Here is a 26,944-nt window from a genome sequence, read left to right as displayed (position 1 = left end):
ACCACTGGTGCACCAGAAGCTGTACCTTAAGCTCAGGGCAGGCCCACCAAGGCCAGAGTGGGGCGGGTGGGGTTTGGAAGGCCAAGGAAGACATTGTCTGGTAAGCACCTAGTCGGTGTACTGGGCAGGTCTGGAGTTGTAGGGCTGATAGGACGGAAGGAGTCTTAGATCTGCTTGGAGACTTGATACTAAGGTATTTTATAAAACGATGGTTTTGACAGAGCTGAAAGTTCAGGAACAGATGCAAATATATAACAAGAATTTAGTAACTGATAATGGTGGTCTTCAAACTGTCCTTGGGAGCTGCAGGGCTCCTGACGATGGCTGGCTGCTGAGGGAAGGCCAGGCTGGGGACTGCTGCAACCCAAGCAGCTCTCCGGTTTTGTTTTAGATAATAAGGTTCCTGAGAAAGTTTCATTTGAAATAAATGGTGTTGAGAAAGCTGGTTAATCATTTGGGGGAAAATGAGGGTTTTGCCCTTCGGTCAGTCATGTTTTTCTTGCCTTCTCACTGGAGGAAGAGGGTTCTAGCCTCCTCAGTTGGGTGTCCCCAAAGGTCAGGAACTCTGACCCTTCCCTCTGTGGATAAAAGGGCCTCCAGCTTAGCAGGTTAACAGGGTTTGGCCTTTGGTTTCCATGTTTCCATGTATGGCTGAAGGTAGGTGTTGGGGTTTGGTGTGCACCTCTTTGATATCTCAGTTTTAATCCAGGGAGGAGCTGTGATTGGCATTTTTCTTTTCATAGAGGGATGATGTTTGTTTGCAGTGGGGCAGAATTGAAATGGGGCCTTTGTTAGCTGACCTGTTTTGGCAATGAGGGTGTCCTAGCCCTGGCCAGAGTAGGGTATGCGAAAAGCTTTTGAGGACAGGAAGGGGCAAAACAATACCTTCTGTTTCCCTCACCCCCTGGCACCCGGAACGCTCCCTGGAGTTGGCAGTAGCTTCCTATCTCGCTGCCACCTTTGCATTCTGTCTTGTCTAGGCCAGAAAAAGGTTGCCTGGGGTCATTTCTCCCCTTCTACAGCAAAGGACAAAGACCACTATTTTTTTTTTTTTTAAGATTTTATTTATTTGAGAGAGAAAGAATGAGAGAGAGCATGAGTGGGGGAGGGTCAGAGGGAGAAGCAGACTCCCCGCTGAGCAGCGAGCCCTATGCGGGGCTCGATCCCAGGACCCTGGGACCATGACCTGAGCCGAAGGCAGACACTTAACACTGAGCCACCCAGGCGCCCCTCTCACTCCATCTTCGGGGCATCCGGGATGCGCTCAGACAGTGGAGTGAAGCGCAGCAGGAGGATGTCTCTCTCATAGGCCTTGGTCTGCTTAAACACCGTGTCAGTCCCATGGAGGTGGTCCAGCACCCCCAGCAACCGATAGCACTGGCTGAACCTAGAGGAGAGAGGAAGGTGCGGGAGGCTGGTGTGCTGTTCTTTTCATTCGTGCCAGCCTCACATTTCTAAGCCTTCTTACGCCAAACCCATCCCCAACCATGCTGACCATCCCCATCAGAATATCCCAGGGAGTTGTACACATTCCTGGGGCCACTCCGGACTGAAAACCTACGCTCTCCCTTTGAAAAGCTATGTGAGTCCGATGCACACAAGTCAGAACTTGTGGCCGAGCTTGGCTTGTTCAGGTAGGTTCAGGGACCACCTCCATCAGAGTCCCCTAGAACAGTTACCAAAATGCAGTTTTTCAAGTCCTGCTGCCCCCCACACTTTGATTCCACATATCTGGAGTGGAACCCAAGAACCTGCATTTCATCAAGGTATCTCAGGTGATTATGGTGCTGGAGGTTTGTAGACCACACTTGCAAAAGCCTGGAGGCTTTCAGAGAGGACAACCCCTTGAATTGTGTGCAGTATTTTTATGTGTATATGCATTGTTCTGACAAGTGTCCATAGCTCACATTAGATACTCAAAGGGCCCTGGACCTGAGTAAAGGTTAAAAACCCGCAGCTGCAGGAAGACCCAGTGTCAGGAAGAAGGAAAAGAGCAAGGTGATCTGGATCCAGCATGGTCATTATTCTCCCAACCTCCAGACCTCTCCCTCTCCTAGCACCAGCACATTGAAACTGAAGTGCTGGGGTCATGTCTGCTCCTGGAAGCTCCAGGAGGTAAGGTGAAGGCTATTGCCCAGGGACCCATAGTGGGGAAGGAGGTCTTACTCAAGATGGTGGTAGTCATGGAATTCAGTTGAAGGCAGGAAAGGTAGGTGGTAGCCAGAGTGGGAAATGGTGGTGATGATGAGGGCGAAGGAGAACCACATGGTGATAGAGGACAAGTGGGAGCCCATTACTATGGGACCCACCATCAGCAGCAGCATGTTGGAGGCCTGCAAGGGGAGGGCTGTTTGAAGGTGGGCCCTAGAGAGATGGAGGGGACCCAATGGGTGTCTACTTTGCCCCAGGGTGGTACCAGGAAGACTTCCTTGACTCAGATCTGGAGAAGCTGAAAGAGTTGCAGGACCTTGATTCGCTGGAGTCATTCAACTTTATAACTTTGGGACAAGTTACTGTTTGAGATAACTTACATTGGGCATCTCACATAGACTAGGTCAACAATAAATGGTAGCTGCTGAATGGGAAGAAGGAAGAAGGGGCCACTGTGGTCTAATTCTTTGCGGGAGACCTTAGGGAAGGTGATTGGGGCCCTCTGCCCTTTGCCTGGAGGAGAGTTTTACTGACCACATGATCAATAGGGTGGCTGTAGAAAGAGACCAGGCCAATGGGAGCTGTCCACTCGGTGTTTCTTGTGGATTTTCTTGTAGAATGTTGGGTGGTGAAGGAGCCTGGAAAAATAGTTAGTAGTTAATAATCTGCCAATCTCCCTTTTCCCTTTCCCACCAGGCCGTGAGAAACCAAAGGTAGGACTATGGAGCAAAGTTACAAACGCACTGGATTGGCACTTGGACAGACCTGCCTTCGAGTTCTAACCCCACCTCTTACGCTGCATAATCTGGGGGTGGGTTACTTCACGCTGCTCTACCTCAGTTGTACTAGCTGTGGGGATGGTACGGATGGTGCCCACAAAGGATTCAATAAGGCAACAAATGGGAAACTGCCCCACTGCACACATGAATGCGGAAGGTTCTTTCTTTCCTGGACATTTCTCAGTTGCCTCAAGTTGTCAGTCGTGGAACCAACAGTTGTGTCCATGTTAACTAAAAAGAGGCTTTTGAGGCCAGGTGGTGTTGGTCTTGCACCTACAATTCTGAGGTCTCAGTTTCCTCCCTTAAAAGTGAGCCCTAGGAGAGTGAGGAGCCAGCTGTGCTTGGGCCGGGACCCGCTCACCGGTGTGTGTAGTAGAACAGGACTTCCTCAATCAGAGTGAAGATAACCAGCTCCAGGAGGAACCAGTGGAAGGTGGGTAGCTCTCGGTGGCAGGGGTCTCCCCACAGCTTGAGGATGGGATAGAGGAAGACCAGCATGGGCAAAGAGATCACGACCTGGTTGAAGAGAACTGTGCGGATAGACTGGCGTAGTTTCTCGGTGTCCACCTGCACGAGGTAAGGAAGGAGGGAGATGGACAGGAGTGTGAGAAGTAGGTCTTTCTAGAAACGGCTTCATGGTGACCCGCTCACAGGAGGCCCTCACTCTGGAGTGGGTGCTAGGTGTGACGTTTGGCCATAGCCAGCAGCCCCTCACTGCTGCCCAAGCCCTGGGGTGGAACCATCTGGCGATAACCCTGCTTTTGGAAACTCCCTTCTCAGTAGCCTTCAGTCAGCCTGAGTCTGCCTTCTCCTTCCTGCAACTGTCACCACTGTTCTCCCCATTTCTCTGGCCAGGCCCAGACGTACTTCCTGACAGGTACCATAGGGTGCCTCCAGGGTGCTTAGAGAAGGCTGTCAACTCTCAGGTTGATATCCTTATTCAGCCTCTGAGCCCCTCCTCATCCACAGAGGCTTGACCATGATCAGGTGCAGAGCAAAGTCACCTGCCTCCTCATGTGGCCCAGCCTCGCTGGACTAGGCCCAGAGTGATGAGAAGGTGAGCCAGAGAACTGCCTATCCAGGTCTTAACTGAACTTCCTGTGACTTGGTCTTCCTGGTTTTCATGGTGGGGCTGTCAGGATGGGGACCTGCCTGAGCATTCTGTCCAGGTTTTCTTTGGAGAGCTGGCCCCAAATCTCCTACCCCGCTGAGCCTCAATACTATAGCCAGCATTTGCCCAAGAATTAGTACCTGACCCTTCCCTTCCTCAGGGCACTGGGGCTCCCTGGAATAGCCCCATGACCACAGGTTACTTCCTGGGTCCCGATGAACTGGTTTGGGACTGGTCAGAAGGGAATTCTCCCTGAGTGGCCTCTGTGAGCTGCAGGGGTTCTGGCTGCAAGGTAAGGCTGAGTTCTAAGAGGTCCTTAGGCTTCAGGCCCTGCTCTTCCTCTAGCTTTTTCAGGTACTGCATGTACTAACTGACTCGAATCCACTCTCTAAGCTTTCAGTTCTATCCCATGGTGAAGCCAGGTCTGGCTAGCCTGGTTCGAGAGCACCTGTAGATGAAGCCATACACCTCTTCTGGAAATCTTGGCCGAGAGGAGGGCATCACATGTTTACTCCTTCATTTATTCAGCTGATATTTCTTGAGCACCCTCTACATTGCAGGCAGTGTCCTGTGTGCTGGGAAGCAAGCAATGAGCAAAACAAAGATTCCTTCCCTCATTGAATTTCTATTCCTGGCACCAACAATCTTAAATAGAATGGTCAGGGTGAGCTTTGTTGAACAAAGAGATGGGGATGGTGAGGGAAAAGATACCTGGGGGGAGAGAGTCTTCAGGTGAAGGGCACAGCTGGTGAAAAGGCTCTTGGCCCATTGCAGGCATCCTTGACTGGAGAGGAGTGCGAGAAGTAGGAGGTGAGGCCAAAATGGTGGGGAGGAGCGAGAACATAGAGGGCTTGTAGATCATTGGGAAGACTGGCTTTTACTCCAAGGGAAATGGGGGGTCATGGTGAGCAGAGAAGTGACAAACTCTTACAGGATTACTCTGGCCACTCTGTTGACCACAGACTGTGGAGGAGGCAAGAATAAACACAGAATTGTGGCCCTATAGACAGAAGAGAATGACAGCTCAGACCAGTGGAGGTAGTGAAGGGCGGCCCTGCCATGAACTCAGACTGGGGAGGTTGTGGGTAACAGTCTTTGAGGGGATGAACAGAAATTCTTTTGGGGACATGTTGGATGGGGGTCGGCAAAGAGGCCTTTGGCAATCTGAGCCTGGAATTCAGAAGAGAGTTCTGGGCTAGAAACAGGAATCTGTGAGCCGTCGGCATAGAGATTATATTGCAAGTCATGACCCTGGAAAAGAGAAGTGCGGGAGTGAAGACAAAGGTGGGGAGCAAGGCCTGAACCCTGGGAAGCTTAGCATTAAGAGGCGGTGGAGAAGAGGAGAGACCAGAAGGAAGATTGTGAAGGAGCGGCCACTGAGATAGGAGGAGAAGTGGAGAAGCCAGGTAGGAGAATATATAGCGAGAATGTGGAGACATGCAGCTGTGAAGACGTGCCTGCTAGGGCTAACGAGAGGAGCCTTCGAGAGCAGTGGGGGTGGAGCAGTGGGGGTGAAGGCCTGACCGGAGGAGGTTCACAGAAGAGGTGAGATGATGGGTTTGTGGTTATTGGGGATATACCGGCTGAGGGATTGAGGGTGAGGTTTGTAATGTTTGGAACTTACTTTCAAATGGGTAAGCTAAAAATTATAGATGCATACGTATTTGTATTTTTACATCTAGATAATGCAAATACTGTAAAATGTTTAAAAGTGAATCTAGGCGGTGCATGAATGAGTGATCATATACTCCTTTTTTTCAACTTCTGTATCTATGTTTACAATTTTTCATAATTACAAAATGTTGGGAGAAAAGCGTGGACAGAGAGGAGTTGGAAACTGTACAGACAACTCTTTCCTAGAGCCTGGTTGCAAGTACTTCTCGCAGGCTGATGTAGAGAGAGTCTGTGAGATCTCTCTTCTGCTTGCCCATTTCCTTAGTGAAGGAGGAAGCGAGACTTCCTGCAGGTCAGGGAAGGAGGTGTTGGGGATGTGAGGAAGGAGGAGAAGGTGCAAATTGGCTATCCAGGAGAGCGGGAGAGCAAACAGGGCAGGGGGCTGGGGGCCTGCAGGGGCCCATGCTGTAGGAGCACTGGACCTGGAGTCCGACGAGAGGAGCCCTGGCTCTGCTTCCTAGTGACACTCGGACTTTGAGCTAGTCACTGCTCCTTTCGGAACCTCAGCTTCTACAACATGCAACCAGACCTTCCCTGTGTGGCTCTCCAACCACTGTAGGCTGTCACAGTGAATGTTGTCATGGTAGGTGATACTCTTGAGAGCTGATGTGGCCTGCTGATGAGAGCATGAGCCCCGGGGTCAGAGAGCTGGAGCATGAATCATCTACCCATGTCACACCTCAGAGCCTGTTTCCTCATCTGAACCATGAAGGTTATGACAGTACCTGGCCTTGAGCATTTACTCCATGGGGTCTGATAAGGAGACCGCCATGGTCTGACAGATGAAGGGCTCTCAACAGTCAAGTGTTGGCTTTGACACGTCAGCCCCAGTCCATGCCTGCCAAGCTGGACCTGGAGGAAGCCCCCCTGGCTGGCTGGCAGTTACTGTCTCAGGTGAGTGGGGCCTTGAGCCTGGCCAGCAGCCCTGGTTCAAGAAGGGGCTATTCCGAAAGCCTGGGTCAAGGGCATTATTTTTCACCCATTCTGCTTTCTGCAGTGCTGGGCTGGGGCAGAATGCCCTGATGCTGAGATGAGCTACCTAGGCACCCGGACCGATAATTAAAGATGATTGTCTTCTCTGGGAAAGAAGCCAGAATGTGGTTTGAGTGGAGCTGGGGAAAGAATCTGGGGTTAAGAATGAACTTCTTGCATAAGAAAAGGCTCTTGGAGGTTGTCAGAGCACCAAGCAGATGACTGGGCTCAGAGCACAGTGCGGCTCCCTTCCAGCGCTGTGTAAGTCGAAGACGTGTGTACTGGCCTTCTCTCCCCTACTGGGCTAGGAGTCCCTTGTAAGCAGGGTGCAGGCCTTGTTTCGTGGGGCTAAGCTACGCACCGGCAGTTGAAGTGAATGACTTGGAAGGAGGACCTGCTTAAAAAGCAGCCACCGCCCACACAGTCAGACCCCTGTATCCACAGTGGGCCAGCCACCATGTCATCGTGCTTTCGGCATCCAGCCATTGCCGTCCCTACCCTGGTGGCTGAGCCCATCATTTCGGTTCCCCAAAAGCTGACCGCAGTGCTGTGGGGTGGCACAGACAGACACAGGGCCAGGGCTGGGAATCAGGAGACCAGAACATTTGTCCTGCCTGGCTGGCTCTCAGATCTGGGGCAGATTATTTCCTCTCTCCAACCTTCTCAGCCAGGGGAGCCTTGTACCCAGTAACTTGGCTCCCGGCGGCCACGCTCTCTCCTGGGCCTGCGGTGAGCATTGTGAGTGTGGCTTCCGCCCTTGCCTTCTGTGCTTTGCCCAGGAGAAGCCACCGCAACACTCACTGGTTCATTCTTGCCAACCTGAATTCGGTAGCGGGAGATGAAGTTAGGTTTTCCGGTTGTGTCAACCACCAGGAGGAGCCCATTGAAGCTCCAGAAGACCAGGCTCGGTACTTGGGTGACACCTGAGGTTGGGGAGCAGAAGGAAACAATCAGGGGACTCGAGGTTCTCGCAGCACATGTATTAACTGAATGCAGCTTGATGGTGACTAAGGCTGCGTGGTAGACAGTCCCTTGCCAGGGAGGTCTTGGTGCTCCAGGCCAGAGGGCCTTAGTTGTAAAATGGAGACCACAACCTTCTAGGTGGTTGAAGACAAAAAAATTTAAAAAAATTTTTTTAATTGTTAAATAGAAATAAAACTTGGGGCGCCTGGGTGGCTCAGTCGTTAAGCGTCTGCCTTCGGCTCAGGTCATGATCCCAGAGTCCTGGGATCGAGTCCCACATCGGGCTCCCTGCTCGGCAGGAAGCCTGCTTCTCCCTCTCCCACTCCCCCTGCTTGTGTTCCTGCTCTCGCTATCTCTCTCTCTCTGTCAAATAAATAAATAAATCTTAAAAAAAAAAAGTATAAAAAAATAGAAATAAAATTTATAATAAATATATAATCCATAAATACAATAATGAATAAATAAACTACAAATAAATTTAGGTTGACATCTGGGAGTCAGTGCCCATTGAACACTTTATGAATTCCCAAGGAAGGGAGAAGCAGAGGAAGTGCTTGGTAGGATAGGGTTCCCAGTGAGCACTGGACTAGGAGTCAGTCAGGAATCTAATCCCTATGACCCTATTAACTGTGCAGTGGGATTAACTTCAGGCATCTAGCCAGCCATTCCCAAAGTGGAAAACTCATCTCTCAAGGCGCTCCTTGGTTAAACAGTGTTCATACCCTGCTTTCTTGGAGAGCCATGGTCCAGACTAGCCTGCTAATGGCTCTAAGAATTCCTGCAGCAGGGAAACCCATTTGACTTTGTTAAGCCCAGCCTTTCCCAGTCTTTTTTTACCCAGGAACTCTATTTTGTCAGAACACCTAAGAATAGGATGGCTATGCCCGGGACAGTTTCAATTTACATCAGGCAGTCTAGCCTAATTATTAACTAACACTTCATTTACTCTCACAAATGTCCCTCTTTGGATGATAAATTGTACAGCCACCCCACCCATTCACATCTCACAACACTGTTCTGCAGGATACTTTAGAAACTGCTGATCCACACTTAAAAAATTGAGATACGGCTTTTTTTGCTTTGTATCCCACCTTCCTGTAAAGTCATTCCGAGAATCTCTGATCTCTGTGAACAAGCACTTTGTCCACGCTTATTGGCAGTTATTCAAATGAAAATACAATGTTACCTAACTCTTACACTATTAACTTTGTCCATGTCTTGCCTCCTCCTAAATATCCCAAGGGGCAAGGGCATTTTACTTTGTGTCTCTGTACTGTTCCTCCCATACCCTTCTTGCCCCTACCAGAAGCCCCAGGGCCTATGGCAGTTGGGGCCTGAAAAATACTTGGCCAGCACAGTGGGGAAATATGATTAACACAATATCTTAGGGAGCAATTTGGCAGTATCCAAAGAAGAAAAAAAGAGAGTGACAGAAACAGGTGGAAAAAAAAAAAAAAAAAAGAAAGAAAAAGGCCACACATGTCCATACACATATACATCCATTACTGCGTTAAAAAAAATCACAATAGAACACTTAAGGAGACTGAAAAAAATAGTTGGTATCTTAAAGTTCACTCATATATCCAATATAGATTCTTCTATATTTATACTAATTTATATAATATTTATACAATTTATACTAATATAGTAACTGGTTATTTCTTGGATATGAGAGTGGGTGATTTTCACTTTCTTTAGGCTTATGTGAATTGTCTGATGTTTATTTTTAACAATGAACATGTATTTACTTTTATTCTCAGAAATCACATGCTTTCTTATTTTGGAAAAAAAAAGAAAATGTTAGCTTGGTGGTTGCTAGTAGGCCATCCATCAAGGTAGCGCCTCCTTATATATCCAAAGGCTCCTTGAGGAATACAGAATAAAAGCCCCAACAAGAGAAGATCTTGCACTTTTTTCCAGCTGTAACACTTAAAATTGCAAACATTTATCTCCTTTGTATTTGCTTTTCATTGGGCTGAAAGGCAGTTTTCCCATCATTGTAACAGGAATATATCAGATGTTTTCCCACCACTTTCCCCATATATGTTTGTAATCTGCATTGTTCTTTTCAGTGACTCTTCAATGACAGCTTGCATTGAACCTGTCCTATCTAATGTTTAGCCTGTTTTCAGAGTTCTTCCAGCTGAAAACAATTGTCAGGGACATTTTATTTGTACTTTTGCTCTGTGACAACTGGCACTTTTTTTTTTTTAATCTCCCCTTCTAGACTGTGACATAGTTTTTTTATTATTATTTTTTAAAATATTTATTTATTTATTTTGAGACAGTGTGTACACGTGGGAGGCAGGGGAAGGGGGGGAGAGGAGCAGAGGGAGGGGAGGCAGAGAATCCCAAGCAGACTCCCCACTGAGTGCCGAGCCTGCTTCAGGGCTCCATCCCAGGACCCTGAGATCATGATCTGAGCCGAAATCAAGAGTCAGACGCTTAACCGACTGAGCCGCCCAGGTGCCCCTGTGACATAGTTTTTGTAAATGAGGTAAACACTTTATCTTAAATATCTCTACATCCTCTGTAAAAATTTGGCACAGAGTAACATTAATAAATATTCTTTGAGTGAGTGAACCTGTGATTGAGGACATTCACCATTCTAGGTAATGCTGTTATAAATATCTATGCCTTTTTTCTTCCACATTTTCTTTGGCTTGTTGTGAGTCATTCACAATGTCAGTAAATATTTATTAGGTGACCACTCGCTGTCAAGCCCCAAGAGCTAGATTATACCAGGGATGAGGACACAGTCTCATGGGAGATAGAGCAGCCCTGTGTGCTTGTGGACCTGATATCCAGACGCAGGATTATTACTCTAAACATGCATTCATTTTCACACACACGGGTTTTTTTGTTTTTTTTTTTAATTTTTCTATTTTGGGGGGGAGGGAGTCTCAGGTTCTTTTCTTAGATATCCTTAGGCATCCATTTCAGACTGCCTATGATTAGCACTCTTTGGGATTACCACTGTCTTAAACTTTTCAGTCTTCATTCCTTGGAATAAGGAGCTGAGAAATCAAAGTAGAGAAGTAAACCACAGACAAAGAATTAAACTATGATCATGTACCCAAATCCTAAGCACTCGTGGTCTGGGAACCTCACCTGTAATGTAGAGGGTCCACTCCTTCCCTTCGAATCTTGACAGCAGCCTCTCCCACTGGACTTGCCAAAAATAGCCAGAAGTGCCCCCAAATCTCTGAAGATGCCTTGGAAGAAAAACCATTCGGGTTTCTGGGTGAAGACTGGTGGGTGGATAGCTGCTTACCCCATGCTCCGCCTCCGGACCCCCAGCACATTGCCCGCAGGTCCTGAATGCAAGCTGGCTGCACAGACTTACCATGTGACTGTGTTCCAGAAGGCCACAAGCAAGAGAAGGCCACAAGCAAGAGAAGGCCAGAGGCCAGGATGAAAGCTGTCCTCCTCATGGAGCCCCAGATGTGTCCCTCCTAGAGGAGGACGAGGAAGTGTCAGGCCCCATCAAGCCTCCTGCTGTCGCAGGCAGCTCACACCGAGTCCTGGCAGGGAAGATGTGGGATCGGGATCTCAACCATGTCAGCCTTGCACATCTACTGGCCTTTTCCCAGCCTCTATGGGAGGCTTTTTTTTTTTTTTTTTTAAGATTTTATTTATTTATTTGAGAGAGAGAGAGAATGAGAGAGAGCACATGAGAAGGGGGAGGGTCAGAGGGAGAAGCAGACTCCCCGCCGAGCAGGGAGCCTGATGCAGGACTCGATCCAGGGACTCCAGGATCATGACCTGAGCCGAAGGCAGCCGCCCAACCAGCTGAGCCACCCAGGCGCCCTGGGAGGCTCTTCCTTATCAAGAGCTAGTGGGCTGTACATGGGTATGTTTATGAAAATAGGAGTTCAAGGTTGGGGGAGGGAAGAGAATAAACCTGACTCCAGAGAAACTAGCAGGCAGGCAGTTCTGTCACCCTGAGAAGGACAGGTGAGCCTTCCCCAGCAGTGAGGCTTTATCACCGGTCCTCTTGTGCAACAGAGATGCTCATTCTCTGTGCTTTGGAATCACCTGGGAGCTTTTAAAAAAAATCTCGATGCCTGGGTTCCTCCCCCACCTGATTACTTAAGATCTCCAGGGTGGGACCTGGGTCTCTATGTTTTTTTTTTTTAAAGCTCCCCAACTAATTCCAGTGGGCAGGCAAGGCTGAGAGAGCCATCACAGAAAGATCTGCAGGAGCTGTTCATGGGCCAGGCTTCTTTCCCCATCGCCATCCCCCTCTTGTTTGTGAAGAAAAGAATGAATGAACACACGCTCTGACTTTTAATAATTCCTCCGCTTCTGGTGAGAGGAGCCTGGTTTGCCAGCTCTGCAGGCTAATGAGCAGTTCTAGGGCAATGAACAGAGACCTGGCAATGACCGGGAGGTCCCTGACCTAGTCTCCTCCAAGAGTCTGAAGTAGAGATCATTGCAAGCTCGATGGTCAAACGAGGTGCCCGATTTGGAGAAGGAAAATGCTACCGGCTATGTCACCAACTTCCATTGTACTGTGGGCAGAAATTACAAATGTCCCTTCCCTCTGCTATTTCTAAGCCCAGGTGGAGTCTGCGTATATCCTTTCCTGGGAGAGAACTGGATGTGGCAGTCCCTCTAGGTGTGTGCCTGAAGTTCCTCGGCAGGTCGTGAATCGGACCGCGGGCACGGGCTCAGGGGGATGTTGGGGGAAGGGAAGCTGCTCTAATAGGATGCTGTGTTTTAATCCAGACTTCGGAGCTCTGAAGGAGCACGCTGGTTGGACTGACCCATTCAGAGCACCCTGAATCTGCCCCGGATTGTTTACTTTCAGCTTACCCCCTCCCACTTCTGATCAAAAGACCCAAGAGAACGAAATTGTTTTCCGTGGCCAGTGAAAAGTTTTTGAAGCGCTAGTGCTCCTCAGGTCCTGAGTTCTGAAAATGAACTTTTCCCTCTCTCCTTAGGGCTGGATGGGTAGGACCAATCAGAGGAACTTACTCAAGCAGGCCACTGAAAGGTCACCCTCAAGCTTGCCAGACATTTAACTTGGGCTTTGCAGTTATTCCTTTTTTAGTATTCAGAGGACCCTTTTCATGAATTTTTCCAGACTCGCTAAGAATTTTTCATTTGAGTGTAATCAGATCAAGTTAAATCAAATTAAAAACCTCAATTTCGCATATACGATTAGCTATTTTTTTTTCAGGGATTGTGTTTTCTCTCTTTCTGGCAGCCCAAGTGAAAGGACTATAAACAGGCCAAAGGTCTCTGTGAAGTACAAGAGCACAGGGCAGATGTCAGCTGGGGTCAAGAGCTGGTTCCCCAGGGGCGCCTGGGTGGCTCAGTCCGTTAAGTGTCTGCCTTTGGCTCAGGTCATGATCCCAGGGTCCTGGGATCAAGCCCCACATCGCGCTCCCTGCTCAACAGGAGGCCTGCTTCTCCCTCTCCCACTCCCCCTGCTTGTGTCCCCTCTCTCGCTGTGTCTCTCTGTGAAATAAATAAATAAGATCTTTAAAAAAAAAAAAGAGCTGGTTCCCCAGCCCCCAGTGGGCTTCTCCCATCTCTGGAGCAGCTATAGAAAGGGGTGGTCTCAAAGGCCTGAGGGATGGGACATTCTTAGGGGCCAAGAGACAGCGGAGGACAGCTATCAGGCTTTTCAGCTACTCCTCCCCAGTGATGCTCCGTCACGCGGGCAAAGGGGCTTGAGTTACATGGCAGCCGGGAGTCCAGGCTTTGCTTAGCTACTGAAATGAACACACCACCAATGTGTCAGCTACCCCTAAACCTTGGCGGGGGGACCTCAGATACGCAGCACGTGCCGCTATGGAAGGAGTCAGTGGCTGCCTTCTCACTAGTACGGTGTTGGTATTTACCTGCTTTGCCTTCTCATTCCGTTGCATTCTTCTAGCTTCTCCCTTCATCTGGAATAAGAAAGCACCAGTGAGTCATGATGTCGTGTTCGGAGGCAGCTAAGGAAGTAGAGACCGAAGAAAGTCAAGGTGAATGGCTTGCTGTGGTTTTTAATGCTGACTACTCATTAAAATCATCTGGGAGGTTTCAGAACCTCTGTCCGGGCTCCACCTCTGGAGATCGGTAATTCGAATCAGAGTTGGCAATGGGGGACTCCATCTGCATGGAAATGGCTCTCTACAGATGAGCTGTGACAAATACTTCTTTGGAGTAGCTTCACTCCCTGCCTCAGCACAGCCCTGTCTCATTCAGAAGCAATCTTTCCTCTGCATCTCCACTGTGCCCTAACTGCTGATGGCCTATAGCCCCAAGATAGCAGGACTGAAGCCAGGGCCTGGCCCCTGATTTGCGTGGACAGCTTGTGTAAGCTCTGTGAACTCAGGTTACCACACACAGGGGCTGTATTTGCAATGCTAACTGAAATGGAAGCATTTTGTAAACTGTTCAACAGGATTCAAATGCTGGGTGTATTTATATGGAGGAATCATTATGACAGTGAGTCTGGAAATCTGACACCTTTCCTCAAAGTTCTATCATAATTGTGTCTATCACTTACTGGTTTTATGACCTTGGTCAAAATGTCCTCTCTGAGCCTCAGTTTCCTTCACTGTAAAATGAGAATAACAACAAGGTCTCCTACTTGCGTGATCTCTGCTGGAAGGCTGTAAGGGCCATGAGGACGGGCTCTCTGGTGTGTCTTTCCTTGGGCCTTCACAAAGGAGGTGCGTAGCACATGTATAGTGAGTGGATGAATCAAGCAGAGGCTCTGGTTCGTTGGGCCAGTGTTTGCCCAGATGTACCTCGGGAACCCCTACATCAGAGTCACCCCGGGGGTTGGCCGAAACCCAGATTTCCAGGCTATGCTCAAAATCAGTCTCCTAGGGTAGAGCCTAGGAAACTGCATTTTAGACTTGTTCCTGATGTGGTTCTGGGGACTTCACTGTCAACCCCGGCTAGGTAAGCTATGGGCTGTGGGCTGGTAAAGGGAATGGCCATCACCTGAGGTGTATGGGGCTCAGGCTGGCTCTGCCAAATGTCTTCTCACCCAGTCCCAACTCCCACCCCTTCTTCTTGGCAGAAAACAGAAGCTACAAGTTTGCATTGCTACAGAACAGTACTTCTCTAAGTCTACCCACTGAGGGAGATAACACCAACATCATGAAATCTAACCCATGTAATTTAATCAACCAAGCACAATACATTGGGACCTACTCTGTACCAGGCCCTGTGGCCTTGGATGGATACTGCAGGGCACACAGGGAAATCCATGGCAAGGACACTGCCTTCAAGTGGCTCATAGTCCAGCTGGAACCAAGCCTAGCAATATAGGATGAAGTCCAGCAACTGGGAAGAGAATGGCAAGAAAGGCCTCAGGATGGGGACAGAGAGGAACCGGGCTTGGAGCTGGGGCTAGAATTCAAGATAGCACAGGCCTATTAAGGTCCGGAACAAGAGAATTATGTTCATCATCACCACTACTTTTAACATTCAGTGGGGCATTCCTCAACACAACTAGACAAGAGAAGATAAGCAAAGGTAAAGAATTGGGAAGGAAAAGGTAAAATCCTCACTATTTTTGGAGGCAGTAATCCCCTCCTAATTGTGGGGGATACATTCCAAGACCCCCGGTGGGTATCTGAAACTGCAGGTAGCACTGAACCCTTTATATACTATGCTTTTTCCTATACATCTATACCTATGGTAAAGTTTAATTTATAAGTTAGGCATGATAAGAGATTATAACAATAAAATAGAAGTTATAACAAAATACTGTAATAAAAGTTACGTGAATGTGAGTGATCTCTCTCTCTCTCTCATCCTTCCTCAAAATATCTACGATATTTATCCTTCAGGACAGAAATCTTTTGTCCAAGTTCGTACTCTTCAGTGTGGCACCCATAGATAGGATGACACCAGCCACAGATTTGCCTTTGCTCATTGTCACTGCAGTTTGGTCCCAGGTTGCCATGGCATCAACCTTAGCCCATATTCTCAAGGAATAAATTGCTTGTTGTTATTTTTTTTTAATTGCTTGGTTTTTCTTTCTTTTTTATTGTTATGTTAATCCCCATACATTACATCATCAGTTTTTGATGTAGTGTTCCATGATTCATTGTTTGCGTATAACACCCAGTGCTCCATGCAGAACGTGCCCTCTTTAATACCCATCACCAGGCTAACCCATCCCCCCACTCCCTCCCCTCTAGAACCCTCAGTTTGTTTCTCAGAGTCCATAGTCTCTAATGGTTCATCTCCCCCTCCGATTTCCCCCCTTCATTCTTCCTCTCCTGTTATCTTCTTCTTCTTCTTTTTAAACATATAATGTATTATTTGTTTCAGAGGTACAGATCTGTGATTCAACAGAATTGCTTGGTTCTTCTGATGGTTTGTGTCATTGTATGTGTTCTTGCAACTTCTATGTGCCCTTCTGGATGCCCTTTTTAATCTTGGCCTTTTACAGTAGCTTCCTGGCATTGCTATTGTTTTTGCAACAAACTTAAAGCATTTCTCCATATTTGAAACAATGCCATGATTTTCCTGGGAAAGTGGCAGACTGGGACAGTGGCTGGATTTGGTAGTTGGGTAGTTGGGGATGGCACTTGCCCTGAGTTGCCAGCCAGCTTGACTTTGTTCAGTATCCCACTACTTGTCTTACCTTAAAGCTCTAATAATTACAAGTGCAGTGCTAGCACATGAATAGGCAGACATATATAACAGATGAGAAAGCCCAGAAACAGACACATATAAGAATTTTTTTTTAAGATTTTATTTATTTGACAGAGAGAGACATAGTGAGAGAGGGAACACAAACAAGGGGAGTGGGAGAGGGAGAAGCAGGCTTCCCGCTGAGCAGGGAGCTCGATGCGGGGCTCGATCCCAGGACCCTGGGATCATGACCTGAGCCAAAGGCAGATGCTTAACGACTAAGCCACCCAGGTGCCCCCACATATAAGAATTTAATATATGATAAAAGGAAATCAATATAAATGGACTTTGAACTGAACAGATGCTGAACCTCCCCTATGATAAGAGAAATGTGATTTAAAAGTACAATGAGAGGGGGCACCTAGGTGGCCCAGTCAGTTGAGCTGCCAGTTCTTGGTTTTGGCTCAGTTCATGATCTCAGGGGTCATGGGATTGAGCCCAGCATCAGGCTCCTCACTCAGTGCAGTCTGCTTCCCCTCTCCTTCCCCCTCTGCTCCTCTCCTCATTCTCTCTCTCTCTCTCTCTCAAATAAAATATTAAAAAAAAAATAAAACTACAGTGAGAGATTACTTCTCACCCATTAGCATGGCAACAATCCAAAAGTTTGATCACATGCTATGCTGGTAAGGCTGAGGGGACTTTAAAATTGTATTTGTTCTCATTTTTTTCTTAAGATTTTATTTATTTATTTGACAGAGAGCACAAGCAGGGGAGCAGCAGAGGGAGACAAGCAGGCTCCCCGCTGAGCAGGGAGCCCGATGTAGGGCTCGATCCCAGAACCCTGGGATCATGACCCCAGCAGAAGGCAGATGCTTAACTGACTGAGGCACCCAGGCCTCCCTCAATAAAGACATTTTTTTTTAAGATTTTATTTATTTATTTGACACAGAGAGAGATAATGAGAGCAGGAACATAAGCAAGGGGAGTGGGAGAGGGTGAAGCAGGCATTTTTAAAGAAAGAGAACATGGGTCAGTTAAAATCTTAAAAAAAAATGTCTTGGAGAGCCTGGGTGGCTCAGATGGTTAAGCGTCTGCCTTCGGCTCAGGTCATGATCTCGAGGTCCTGGGATCGAGCCCCATGTAGGGCTCCCAGCTCAGCGGGGAGTCTGATTCTTCCTCTCCCTCTGCCTCTCCCCCTGCTTGTGCTCTCTGTCTATCAAATGAATAAATAAAATCTTAAAGTCTTTATTGATACACAATTTACATACCATATGACTTACCCATTGAAAGTGTACATTCATTCAGCTTTGAGTATGTTCATGGAGTAGTGTACTCATCACCAGGATTTATGTTAGAACATTTTTATTACCCCAAAGGGAAACCCTGTACCCTTTACTCATCAATTTCCAATCCCTTTCTCCTTCCACCCCCCACTCTAGCCCCAGGCATCCAGCAATCCACTTTCTGTCTCTCAGGATTTGCCTATTCTGGACATTTCAGATCAATGGAATCGTACGCTATGTGGCTCTTTGTGAGCAGCTTCTTTCACTGAGCATGTTTTCAAGGTTCATCCATGTTGTAGCATGGATCAGTACTTCATTTTTTATTGCCAAGTGATGCATTACATTTCATTTATCCATTCATCTGTCTACGGACATTTGGGCTGTTGCCACTCTGTAGCTCTCATGATAATGCTGCAGTAAACATTCATGCACAAGCTTTTGCGTGGACACGTTTTTATTTCTCCTGGATATGTGCCTAGGGGCAGAAGTGCTGGGTCCTACAGTCATGACATTGAACCTTTTCGGGAATGTAAAGTGGTTGCACCATTTTACATTTCCAACAGCAGTGTATGAGGGTTCTAATCTTAGATCCTCACCAACACTATTTATCATCCCTATGGAAGAGTGTCATAAACTGGCTAAAGAGGACCATTACAGATCATGTGGTCCTGCCCTGTGATGAGGATGAAGGAACCTAGATAAAGGAGGGCAGGCAACCTCCCAAAGTTTGTAGATGGCACAGCCAGGATCAGAGGCTGGCTTCCAATATTTCTAAGGATATTTTATTCTTTTGTGTTTGATTGTACTCGGTTGTATGATTCTAGGTGCATGTTTACCAGCTATGACCTTCGGAAATACCGCTTCTCTCTCTCTTTTTTTTTTTTAGATTTTATTTATTTATTTGACAGAGAGAGAGACAGCGAGAGAGGGAACACAAGCAAGGGGAGTGTGAGAGGGAGAAGCAGGCCTCCTGCGGAGCAGGTAGCCCGATGCGGGGCTCGATCCCAGGACCCCGGGATCATGACCCAAGCTGAAGGCAGATGCTTAACGACTGAGCCACCCAGGCGCCCCCAATACCGTTTCTCTTTGACCCACATTTCTTGTAGATTACTTCGGCTGGAGAAAGACAACAGTGACTTATGAAGTGCCTTCCAGAGTTTGAGAGTGAGGACAGCAGGAAGGGGTGATAGGCAAGCTGCTCACCATCTCCACTGGGATGACATTATGCAGGAGGAATGCGGTCAGTTCAGAGGAAAAGCTGTCAGGGAGGAATACTGGGACATTTGATACCCAGTCAGGGAGACAGCACCTGATTTAAGGAGAGGCACCAGAGGGCTTAGTGTGCTGTCAGTCCAATCCCCACTTGGAGGCAGGAGAAAGAATTTCAGCCACTCTTTGGACTCCACCCTACCTCCCCACTTGAGGCCAGCTTCCTTGTCACCCCTGCTTCTTCTTCCAGCTCCCTCTGTTCCAGATGAACCTGTTAGCAGGCCTGTAGGTGTGGAGTTCTGCCTCACTGTGAGTTCTCATGAAAAGCAAAGAGAAACAATGGATTGGAGCAAAGCCACCAGCATTCACTCTTGTCTGACCCGGGATGGCAGCCAGGAGTTCTTTGCTTGCTTGGGTGCTACTGGGTGCTCCGTAGTCATATTCCTTACCACCCGAGGCTTCCAGAAGGATAGTTGAGCAGGCACTGCAGGACAGCAAGTCTCAGCCCCAACCTGCGGCAAACACCCTTGCACCCCATCTCGGACAGCACATGTTACTTAATAATCTGGGTTTAAAAGGATTTCCAAAAACTCTCCCTTAAATAACAATTTTCTCCATCTCCACTGTCTTGAGCCGTTCCTGTTGGCCCCATTCCAAGTTTGCTCCACATCCTCCATGTGGATGGGGCCCGTTCCGAGAAGTCACCCTTTACACAGGGATAGGATTCTTGGACAAGCCAAGGTCATTTTCAATCTGGCAGTTTGCTGCCTGGAGTTCTGAAAAGCACAGAGCTTTCAGCATGAGGAAGGTAGTGGTACATTGCGGCCAAGCCTGTCAAGTGTCTTAATGATAAGGAACCAAGTGTCAAAGGAAGCACCGTAAGCTGAGAAAGACTTGGGGATCTCAATGCCTGCAAATCATTTGCACACAGGTAGAACTTTTCTATCACCTTGGATTTCCCTCCTTAGTTCCTGCTGGGACGTGGGAAAGACTCCGTTTACCCTGTTGAGATAACCATCTCTTCTGGGGAAGGAAACAGAAGGATTTGGGGTTTATTTGTTAAGCTTCCAGAACTGCTCTACTGTGGGAACTTCACTTACAAGCCAGAGTCTCATCCTAGCTTTTTCCCCATTAGCATCACCATTATCTTTGCCAAGAGCTTGCGAAGCTAATGCGACATGGTTTCTTATCTTTAGAAGCTCATCCATTCCTTCCAGGAACATTTACAAAGAACTTACTTTGTGCAAGGAACCCTGGAGATACAAGGATAAATGAGAAACTATCAGTTTAGATACATAAACCCATCATCCCAAAATCTGTATGGAAAGTACTTGGCTAGAGGTCCGGGCCAGAGCTAAGAAAATACTGAGTAGGGCAGGAGATCCAGCATACCCAAGAAATCTTTAGAGGAGGACAATGCCCAGGTTTTCTCTGCACTCTTAGACACACGATCTCCAACCTCAAAACTTAACCTTTTCCTCCTGGATTTCATCTTAGCTTATCCAAGGAATGTTGTGTTTTAGTTAGATTATACTTTTTAAATCTTTTTTTTTTTTTTTAAGATTTTATTTATTTGAGAGAGAGCACAAGCCAGGGGGGAGAGGCAGAGGAAGAGGGAGAAGCAGACTCCCTAGTGAGCAGGGAGCTCAATGCAGGTCTCAATCCCAGAACCCCGGGATCATGACCTGAGCTGAAGGCAGACGCTCAACTGACTGAGCCACCCAGGAGCCCCTACATCATACTTAAAAAAAAAAAAAAAGGCAAGATAGATGTCACAAAAACAGACACATAGATCAATGGAACAAAACAGAAAACCCAGAAATGAACCCACAATTATATGGTCAATTAATCTTCAACAAAGCAAAAAAGAATACCCAATGGGAGAAAGACTGTCTCGTCAACAATGTTGGGAAAACTGGACAGTGACATGCAGAAGAATGAAACTGGATCACTCTCTTACACCATACACAAAAATAAACTCAAAATGGATTACAGACCTAAGTTTGAGACATGAAACCATAAAAGCCCTTGAAGAAAGCACAGGCAGTAATTACTCAGACATCGGCTATACAACTTTTTCTAGATAGGTCTCCCGAGGCCAGGGAAACAAAAGCAAAAATAAACTACTGGGGCTACATCAAAATAAAAAGGTTCTGCCACAGCCAAGGAAACAATCAACAAAACTAAAAGGCAACCTACGGAATGGGAGAAGATATTTGCAAATGACATATCCAATAAAGGGTTAGTATCCAAAATACATAAAGAAATTATCAAACTCAATGCCTGCAAAATGAATAATCCAATTAAAAATGGGCAGAAGAGCACTGGGTGTTATATGCAAACAATGAATCATTGAACACTACATCAAAAACTAATGATGTAATGTATGGTGATTAATATAACAATAATAAATAAATAAATTAATTAATTAATTAATTTTAAAAAAATGGGCAGAAGACATGAATAGACACTTCTCCAAAAAAGACATCCAGATGGCCAACAGACACATGAAAAGATGTTCAACATCACTGATCATCAGGGAAATGCAATCAAAACTACAATGAGAGATCATCTCACACCTGTCAAAATGGCTAAAATCAACAACACAGGAGAACAACAGGTGTTGGCAGGGATGTGGAGAAGGCGGAACCCTCTTGCACTATTGGTGGGAACACAAACTGGTGCAGCCACTCTGGAAAACAGTATGGAGGTTCCTCAAAAGTTAAAAATAGGGGCGCCTGGGTGGTTCAGTTAAGTGTCTGCCTTAGGCTCAGGTCATGATCTCAGGGTCCTGGAATCGAGTCCCACATCGCGTTCCTTGCTCAGCAGGGAGTCTGCTTCTCCCTCTCCCTCCCCCTGCTCATGCTCTCTCTCGCTCACTCTCTCTTTCAAATAAATAAAATCTTAAAAAAAAAAAACTTAAAAAAATCAAAATAGATGTATCAATCTACCACATGACTATCAAAACTGCCAGTGAAGATATTCCCTACTCCATTACTTTATGCTCCAAAAGAAGTAATGTACTTTGTATGAAGATACAGATGCTAAATTCTATAAAGAAATTGGTGTACAGTTTTCCTCTTTGGAAGAAGTGGTATGCTTTTTTGTAAAATGCAGAAAAAATTTGAGTCAATCCATTTTGGTCCCTCCACCTCTGCCTTTTTGCTTTGGCTGCCAGGAAGCTCAGAGTTAAGTTTAATGCTCAATTACACATTGGGGAGGTTTTTTTTTCTATTATACAGTCCTATATAAAAAATGATGTATGTATAAAGATGTTCAATATGACAGGTTTGAATGGCTAAAGATTAGAAACAAGTTAAATATCCATTAATAGCAATTGGTTAAATAAATTATAGTACATCCAGTGGTGAACATTTTTCAGCCAGTAAAGGAATAAGGCAACTTTGTGTGTACTCTCCAGAAGTATTAAGTGGGGAAAAAAAAATGGGTGGAACGTGTGTGTGTGTGTGTGTCCTGTTTATGTATGCATAGGATAATACATAGAATATTTGACTATAGCTGGAAGAATATCTAAGAAACTGTTTACAACGGTGGTTTCTGGTAAGGTGAACTAGTTCACTGCGGGACAGGGTAGAAGGAAGGCTTTTTACTATATGCCGTTTCCTGCCTTTTGAATTTTGTACCATGAGTATATTTTACCTATTCAGAAAATTACAGAATTGTTAAAAAAAATTTTTTTTTTTAAGATTATTTATTTATTTATTTGACACAGAGAGAGAGACAGCGAGAGAGGGAACACAAGCAGGGGGAGTGGAAGAGGGAGAAGCAGGCTTCCCGCCGAGCAGGGAGCCGGATGCAGGGCTCAATCCCAGGACTCTGGGATCATGACCTGAGCCGAAGGCAGACGCTTAACGACTGAACCACCCAGGCGCCCCAGAACTGTTAAAAAATTTTTAAATAAATTCAATGCCCATTCATAGGAAACATTTTATTGAAGATCTTTAGAGTAATTAGCTCTCTAATTAGCTTTCCATTTCTCTAAATCAGATTAATTTCAATTCCTTTGAGAAGTCTTTGTTTCCCCTGAAATTGTAGGCCATTTTTTTCCATGTTTATTTTTCAGGATAGAAAGGTCCATAGCTTTCATTAGATTATTAAAGGTAACTCTGATTGAGTCAAGCAGAGAAAGACAATTATCATATGGTTTCACTTACATGTGAAACATAAGGAATAGCATGGAGGACATTAGGAGAAGGAAGGGAAAAATGAAAGGGGAAAATCAGAGGGGGAGAAAACCCAGGAGAGACTGTGGACTCCGGGAAACAAACTGAGGGTTTTAGAGGGGAGGGGGGTGGGGGGATTGGTTAGCCTGGTGATGGGTATTAAGGAGGGCACGTACTACATGGAGCACTGGGTGTTATGCACAAACAATGAATCAGGGAACACTACATCAAAAACTAATGATGAACTGTATGGTGACTAACATAACATAAAAAACAAAACAAAACAGTGCCTTGTTTCTTCTCCCTTTTTTGCGGGGAGGAGTGTGAGGGGGGGAGGGAGGTTAACAACTTTACATGGTCCTGAAGAAGAGCAATGGCAGTAAAGCATCTGGTTCTTCTCTCTATAGATCACAATTCAAAACAGTATGAAAGGTATTTATTGAGTGTCGGATGGTTTCTGATCAGTTTTTACCTGTTTGCAGCTGTTCTATTGTATATATCCTTTACTGGAAGCTATTTCAAACTCTTTGGAGATGGAGACTGGGTATAAAGTATAAATAAACAGAACCAGATATTAAAATTAAAAACAAGAACTAAGAGAGAGTAGGATGACTATCTGTACCATGAGACATTGACCCTGGAAGGAGGCAGCTCTGCTTGATTCCAAAGGCAGAGTTCTGGGGCGCCTGGGTGGCTCAGTCGATTAAGCATCTGCCTTCAGTTCAGGTCATGATCTCAGGGTCCTGGGATCGAGTCCCACATTGGGCTCCCTGCTCAGCGGGGAGTCTGCTTCTCCCTCTCCCTCTGCCCCTCTCTCCACTCATGTGTGCATGCTTTCTCTCTCTCAAATAAATAAATATAATCTTAAAACAAAACAAACAAACAAAAAAAACAAAGGCAGAGTGCTGATGCCCATGATGTCCATGTGATGGAAACTAAGTGCCGCTGGACTGAGTGATTAGAGGCTGATATCTAAGTTAGACCTGGGAACCTTCGGCTACCAGGTAAACCTTCTGGCCAAAGGAAAGGTGACCATTTATCTTCTGGTGGTGGGAAGGCCTCTTTGGCTGCAGGAGTCACAACATTTTTCTGCCCACCTCTGATTTCAGTGGAGGTGAGGAAGCATTTCCTAACATTTGTTCTTTGGTTAAGCTAATACGCCCACATACTATCTCCCAAGATATTTACCTTGGTGTTTGACTCCTCTAAGCTACACTACCATATATCCTGCTGAATATTTTATGCCAAAGCAGCTTGTTTTCTGTGCCTCTCTACCTGCCGGCAGACATGTTTTCAGTTTTAAGTGGACAGAGTCTGTCAGAAAGGTTCTAGGAAAGTCCCCAAACATGGTAGGCTGATGTGTCTTAAGAACAGAAGTTCTTAACATCATTTGCCAATGGGAGTGCTCAAGTTAGAAGTTTTGGCAAACAAAATCAACAGCAATTATTAATATTTAATATGTTAAGGTGCTATAATCATTACACTTTTATTGTGCTTTCCCTCTCTGACCTTTTCCTTCACCTTTTAAAGTCTCCCATCTAACAACTAGACGTGATCTCAGAGCCCTTCAATTCAGATGCTACAGTTTTCCATCGGAAGACATGGGGGCATAGAAAGGCTCAGTGCTCAGCTTCAAACTACGCAGCCATTTAGTGGCAGAACTTGATTTCAGTGCTTATTATACCAACTGAGTCTGCAAAAAGTGTAGAATGTGCTGATGTTGATGCCTGCAGGGTGGGCATCAGGATTGTGAAGGAACACAAAGGAATGAGATCAGCCTCTATTGGCCATGAATAATGGATTAGATACTGCGTGTGTGTGTGTGTGTGTGTGCGCGCGCACGCGAGCGCAAGTGTTTTAATACCAGAGGGAAAACAGAACATGTTTTCTCTAAAATATTAGTCATTTTTTCAAGAAACGTTTACTGTATGCAAGATACAATGGTAGCCATAGGGGATACAAAGATGATAGGACATGCTTCTTGCCCTACTTAATAAAGTAATACCATGTAGCTTTGATTTTTCAAGTGAGAAAGTATGTAGGAGGAGAATATGAAATTGCATTTACGATGGGAATGCATTTAGGGAAGAGAAAGAAAGAAAGGCACTAAAGGTAAATATTCTAATACTCTGTAACAATGAATTGATTCCCCTTTAAAGGGAATTTGATATATATTGTGAGATTATCCAAATTAGATACTTTAAGTATGGTTCTTTTGAAAGCAGATGATTCCGACTATGCAAGCTTTTTATTGCAGAATCCCCAGTCTAGGAAAATGATACGGTGAGGCTACAGCTGATGTTCATGACCTCGAGAATCTGAATACAGAACAGAGGAATGGGGTGAGGGTGGGAGGAGTAGAGACTGTTTAAGTTTTGTCTGCAGCCTGAGACTTTCAGATTTTCTTTTTTTAAAAAGATTTTATTTATTTATTTGTCAGAGAGAGAGAGAGAGCGCACACACAAGCAGGGGGGAGTGGCAGGCAGAAGGAGAAGCAGGCTCCCCACTGAGCAGGGAGCCCAAACTGGGACTCAATCCTAGGACCCTGGGATCATGACCTGAGCCAAAGGCAGACGCTTAATGGACTGAGCCACCCAGGTGTCCTTTCAGATTTTCTTTCAGATTCTAGGTCCCTGAATATTCTGCATAGTTGATGAGTGTTCCCATTTTATAGGTATAAGATATATCATCTTTATATGACTGTGTACTGTTTCTTTGTAAACATCTTGTGAAATTATTAGAATATTTACTTTCGGAGGAGGAAAAAAAAAGACCAAAAAAAAGACAAAGAAAGACATATAAGACCTCATTGATCATCTAATCTACCCCTTCTGTTTTATAAGCAAAGAAGATTGGCCTCAATTAGCAGAACTGACTTATTCCAAACTCCATAGAATTTCTAGGAAAGTCCAGGCTTCCTGAGACGTCACTGGGCGCTACATGTGTGTTTGGAGGAGCACAAATTCTCTTTCATAAGTGGGAAATGACATCGGGAGAGGGCTACCGGCAGGAGGACGAGAACTCCCATTACTTCAGCCTCTGCTCTCAGGCTGTTCATGGTCTTGGAAAAAGCTGAGCAGGCCATCTCCAGGGCTGAGGACACTGACCTGAAACGACTTTCCTCTGGTGAGGAAGATTCTGAGGAGCTGCTGTGACCAAGGTCTGCACACAAGTGAGACTTTTATAGGTGACAAGATTCTCATTCAAGAAGACAAAATGCCTGAAAAAAGGTGAAACTCTGAGCCAAAAGACTCAGGATTGTTCTACCAATGTTCCCTTCCCTGCCTTTGCTGCAGGGTCTGTGTACCCTTTAAGAACTGCCTGTCCCCAGCGCCTGGGTGGCTCAGTCGTTAAGCGTCTGCCTTCGGCTCAGGTCATGATCCCAGGGTCCTGGGATCGAGCCCCGCATCGGGCTCCCTGCTCGGCTCCCTGCTCGGTGGGAAACCTGCTTCTCCCTCTCTCACTCCCCCTGCTTGTGTTCCCTCTCTCGCTGTGTCTCTCTGTCCAATAAATAAATAAAATTAAAAAAAAGAAAAAGAAAAAGAACTGCTTGTCCCTCCTGTTGGCTTGCTGTTGGCTTGCTGGTGAAGAGGAGCCTGCCTGTTTACAGCACCAAAAAGAACTGCTTGTCCCTCCTGTTTACTGGGAAAGCCACAGCACCAGACGCATGCCTGCCACGGAGCAGATACTCAGGAAGTATCTGTTGAATACATGAAAGAAGGGGGACTGAATAAAAAGCATTGTTTTTTGCCCTCAGAAGGTGTCCAACATTTGCTTTGAATATATCAGCACCTTTCCCTGGTACTAAGGCCTTTCCTTTCTAAGGCCAGAGGCTGATGCTCAGAGCATGTCTGTTATCAAATTGAATTCAGAATCGTGATATCTCAACCCGAGAAATGTAGTCGGAATTGCACATGAAACAGAAGCAAACCACAGTCTGTATCCTGTCTTGCTTGCCTGAAGCCCCAAAGGGCCTGGGGGAGCCCCTAGAACTACCAGCCTTGACGTTCATCCCCATCGACC

The 26,944-nt window shown here is 46.2% G+C and overlaps 1 protein-coding gene across 1 annotated transcript in view; it reads right to left on the bottom strand.

Annotated features, from left to right (window-relative positions):
- Positions 1-1,041: 1,041 nt before the first annotated feature.
- Positions 1,042-26,944, bottom strand: part of FAXDC2 (fatty acid hydroxylase domain containing 2) — a 26,369-nt gene continuing 466 nt past the window's right edge. The window contains 10 exon segments of the mRNA XM_054513894.1: positions 1,042-1,387; positions 2,167-2,333; positions 2,686-2,743; positions 2,745-2,789; positions 3,292-3,497; positions 7,489-7,610; positions 10,762-10,865; positions 10,997-11,052; positions 11,055-11,105; positions 13,503-13,550. Of these exon segments, the coding sequence (XP_054369869.1) occupies positions 1,234-1,387; positions 2,167-2,333; positions 2,686-2,743; positions 2,745-2,789; positions 3,292-3,497; positions 7,489-7,610; positions 10,762-10,865; positions 10,997-11,052; positions 11,055-11,105; positions 13,503-13,550 (1,011 nt within the window). The 3' untranslated portion in view covers positions 1,042-1,233.

This window comes from Mirounga angustirostris, unplaced genomic scaffold (assembly GCF_029215605.1).
Source record: "Mirounga angustirostris isolate CCGP_5_RB_7025 unplaced genomic scaffold, mMirAng1.0.hap1 SCAF_7, whole genome shotgun sequence".
Classification (NCBI taxonomy): Eukaryota; Metazoa; Chordata; class Mammalia; order Carnivora; family Phocidae; genus Mirounga; species Mirounga angustirostris.
Note: the sequence above shows the minus strand (reverse complement) of the source record. Positions and strands in the feature narration are given on the sequence as shown.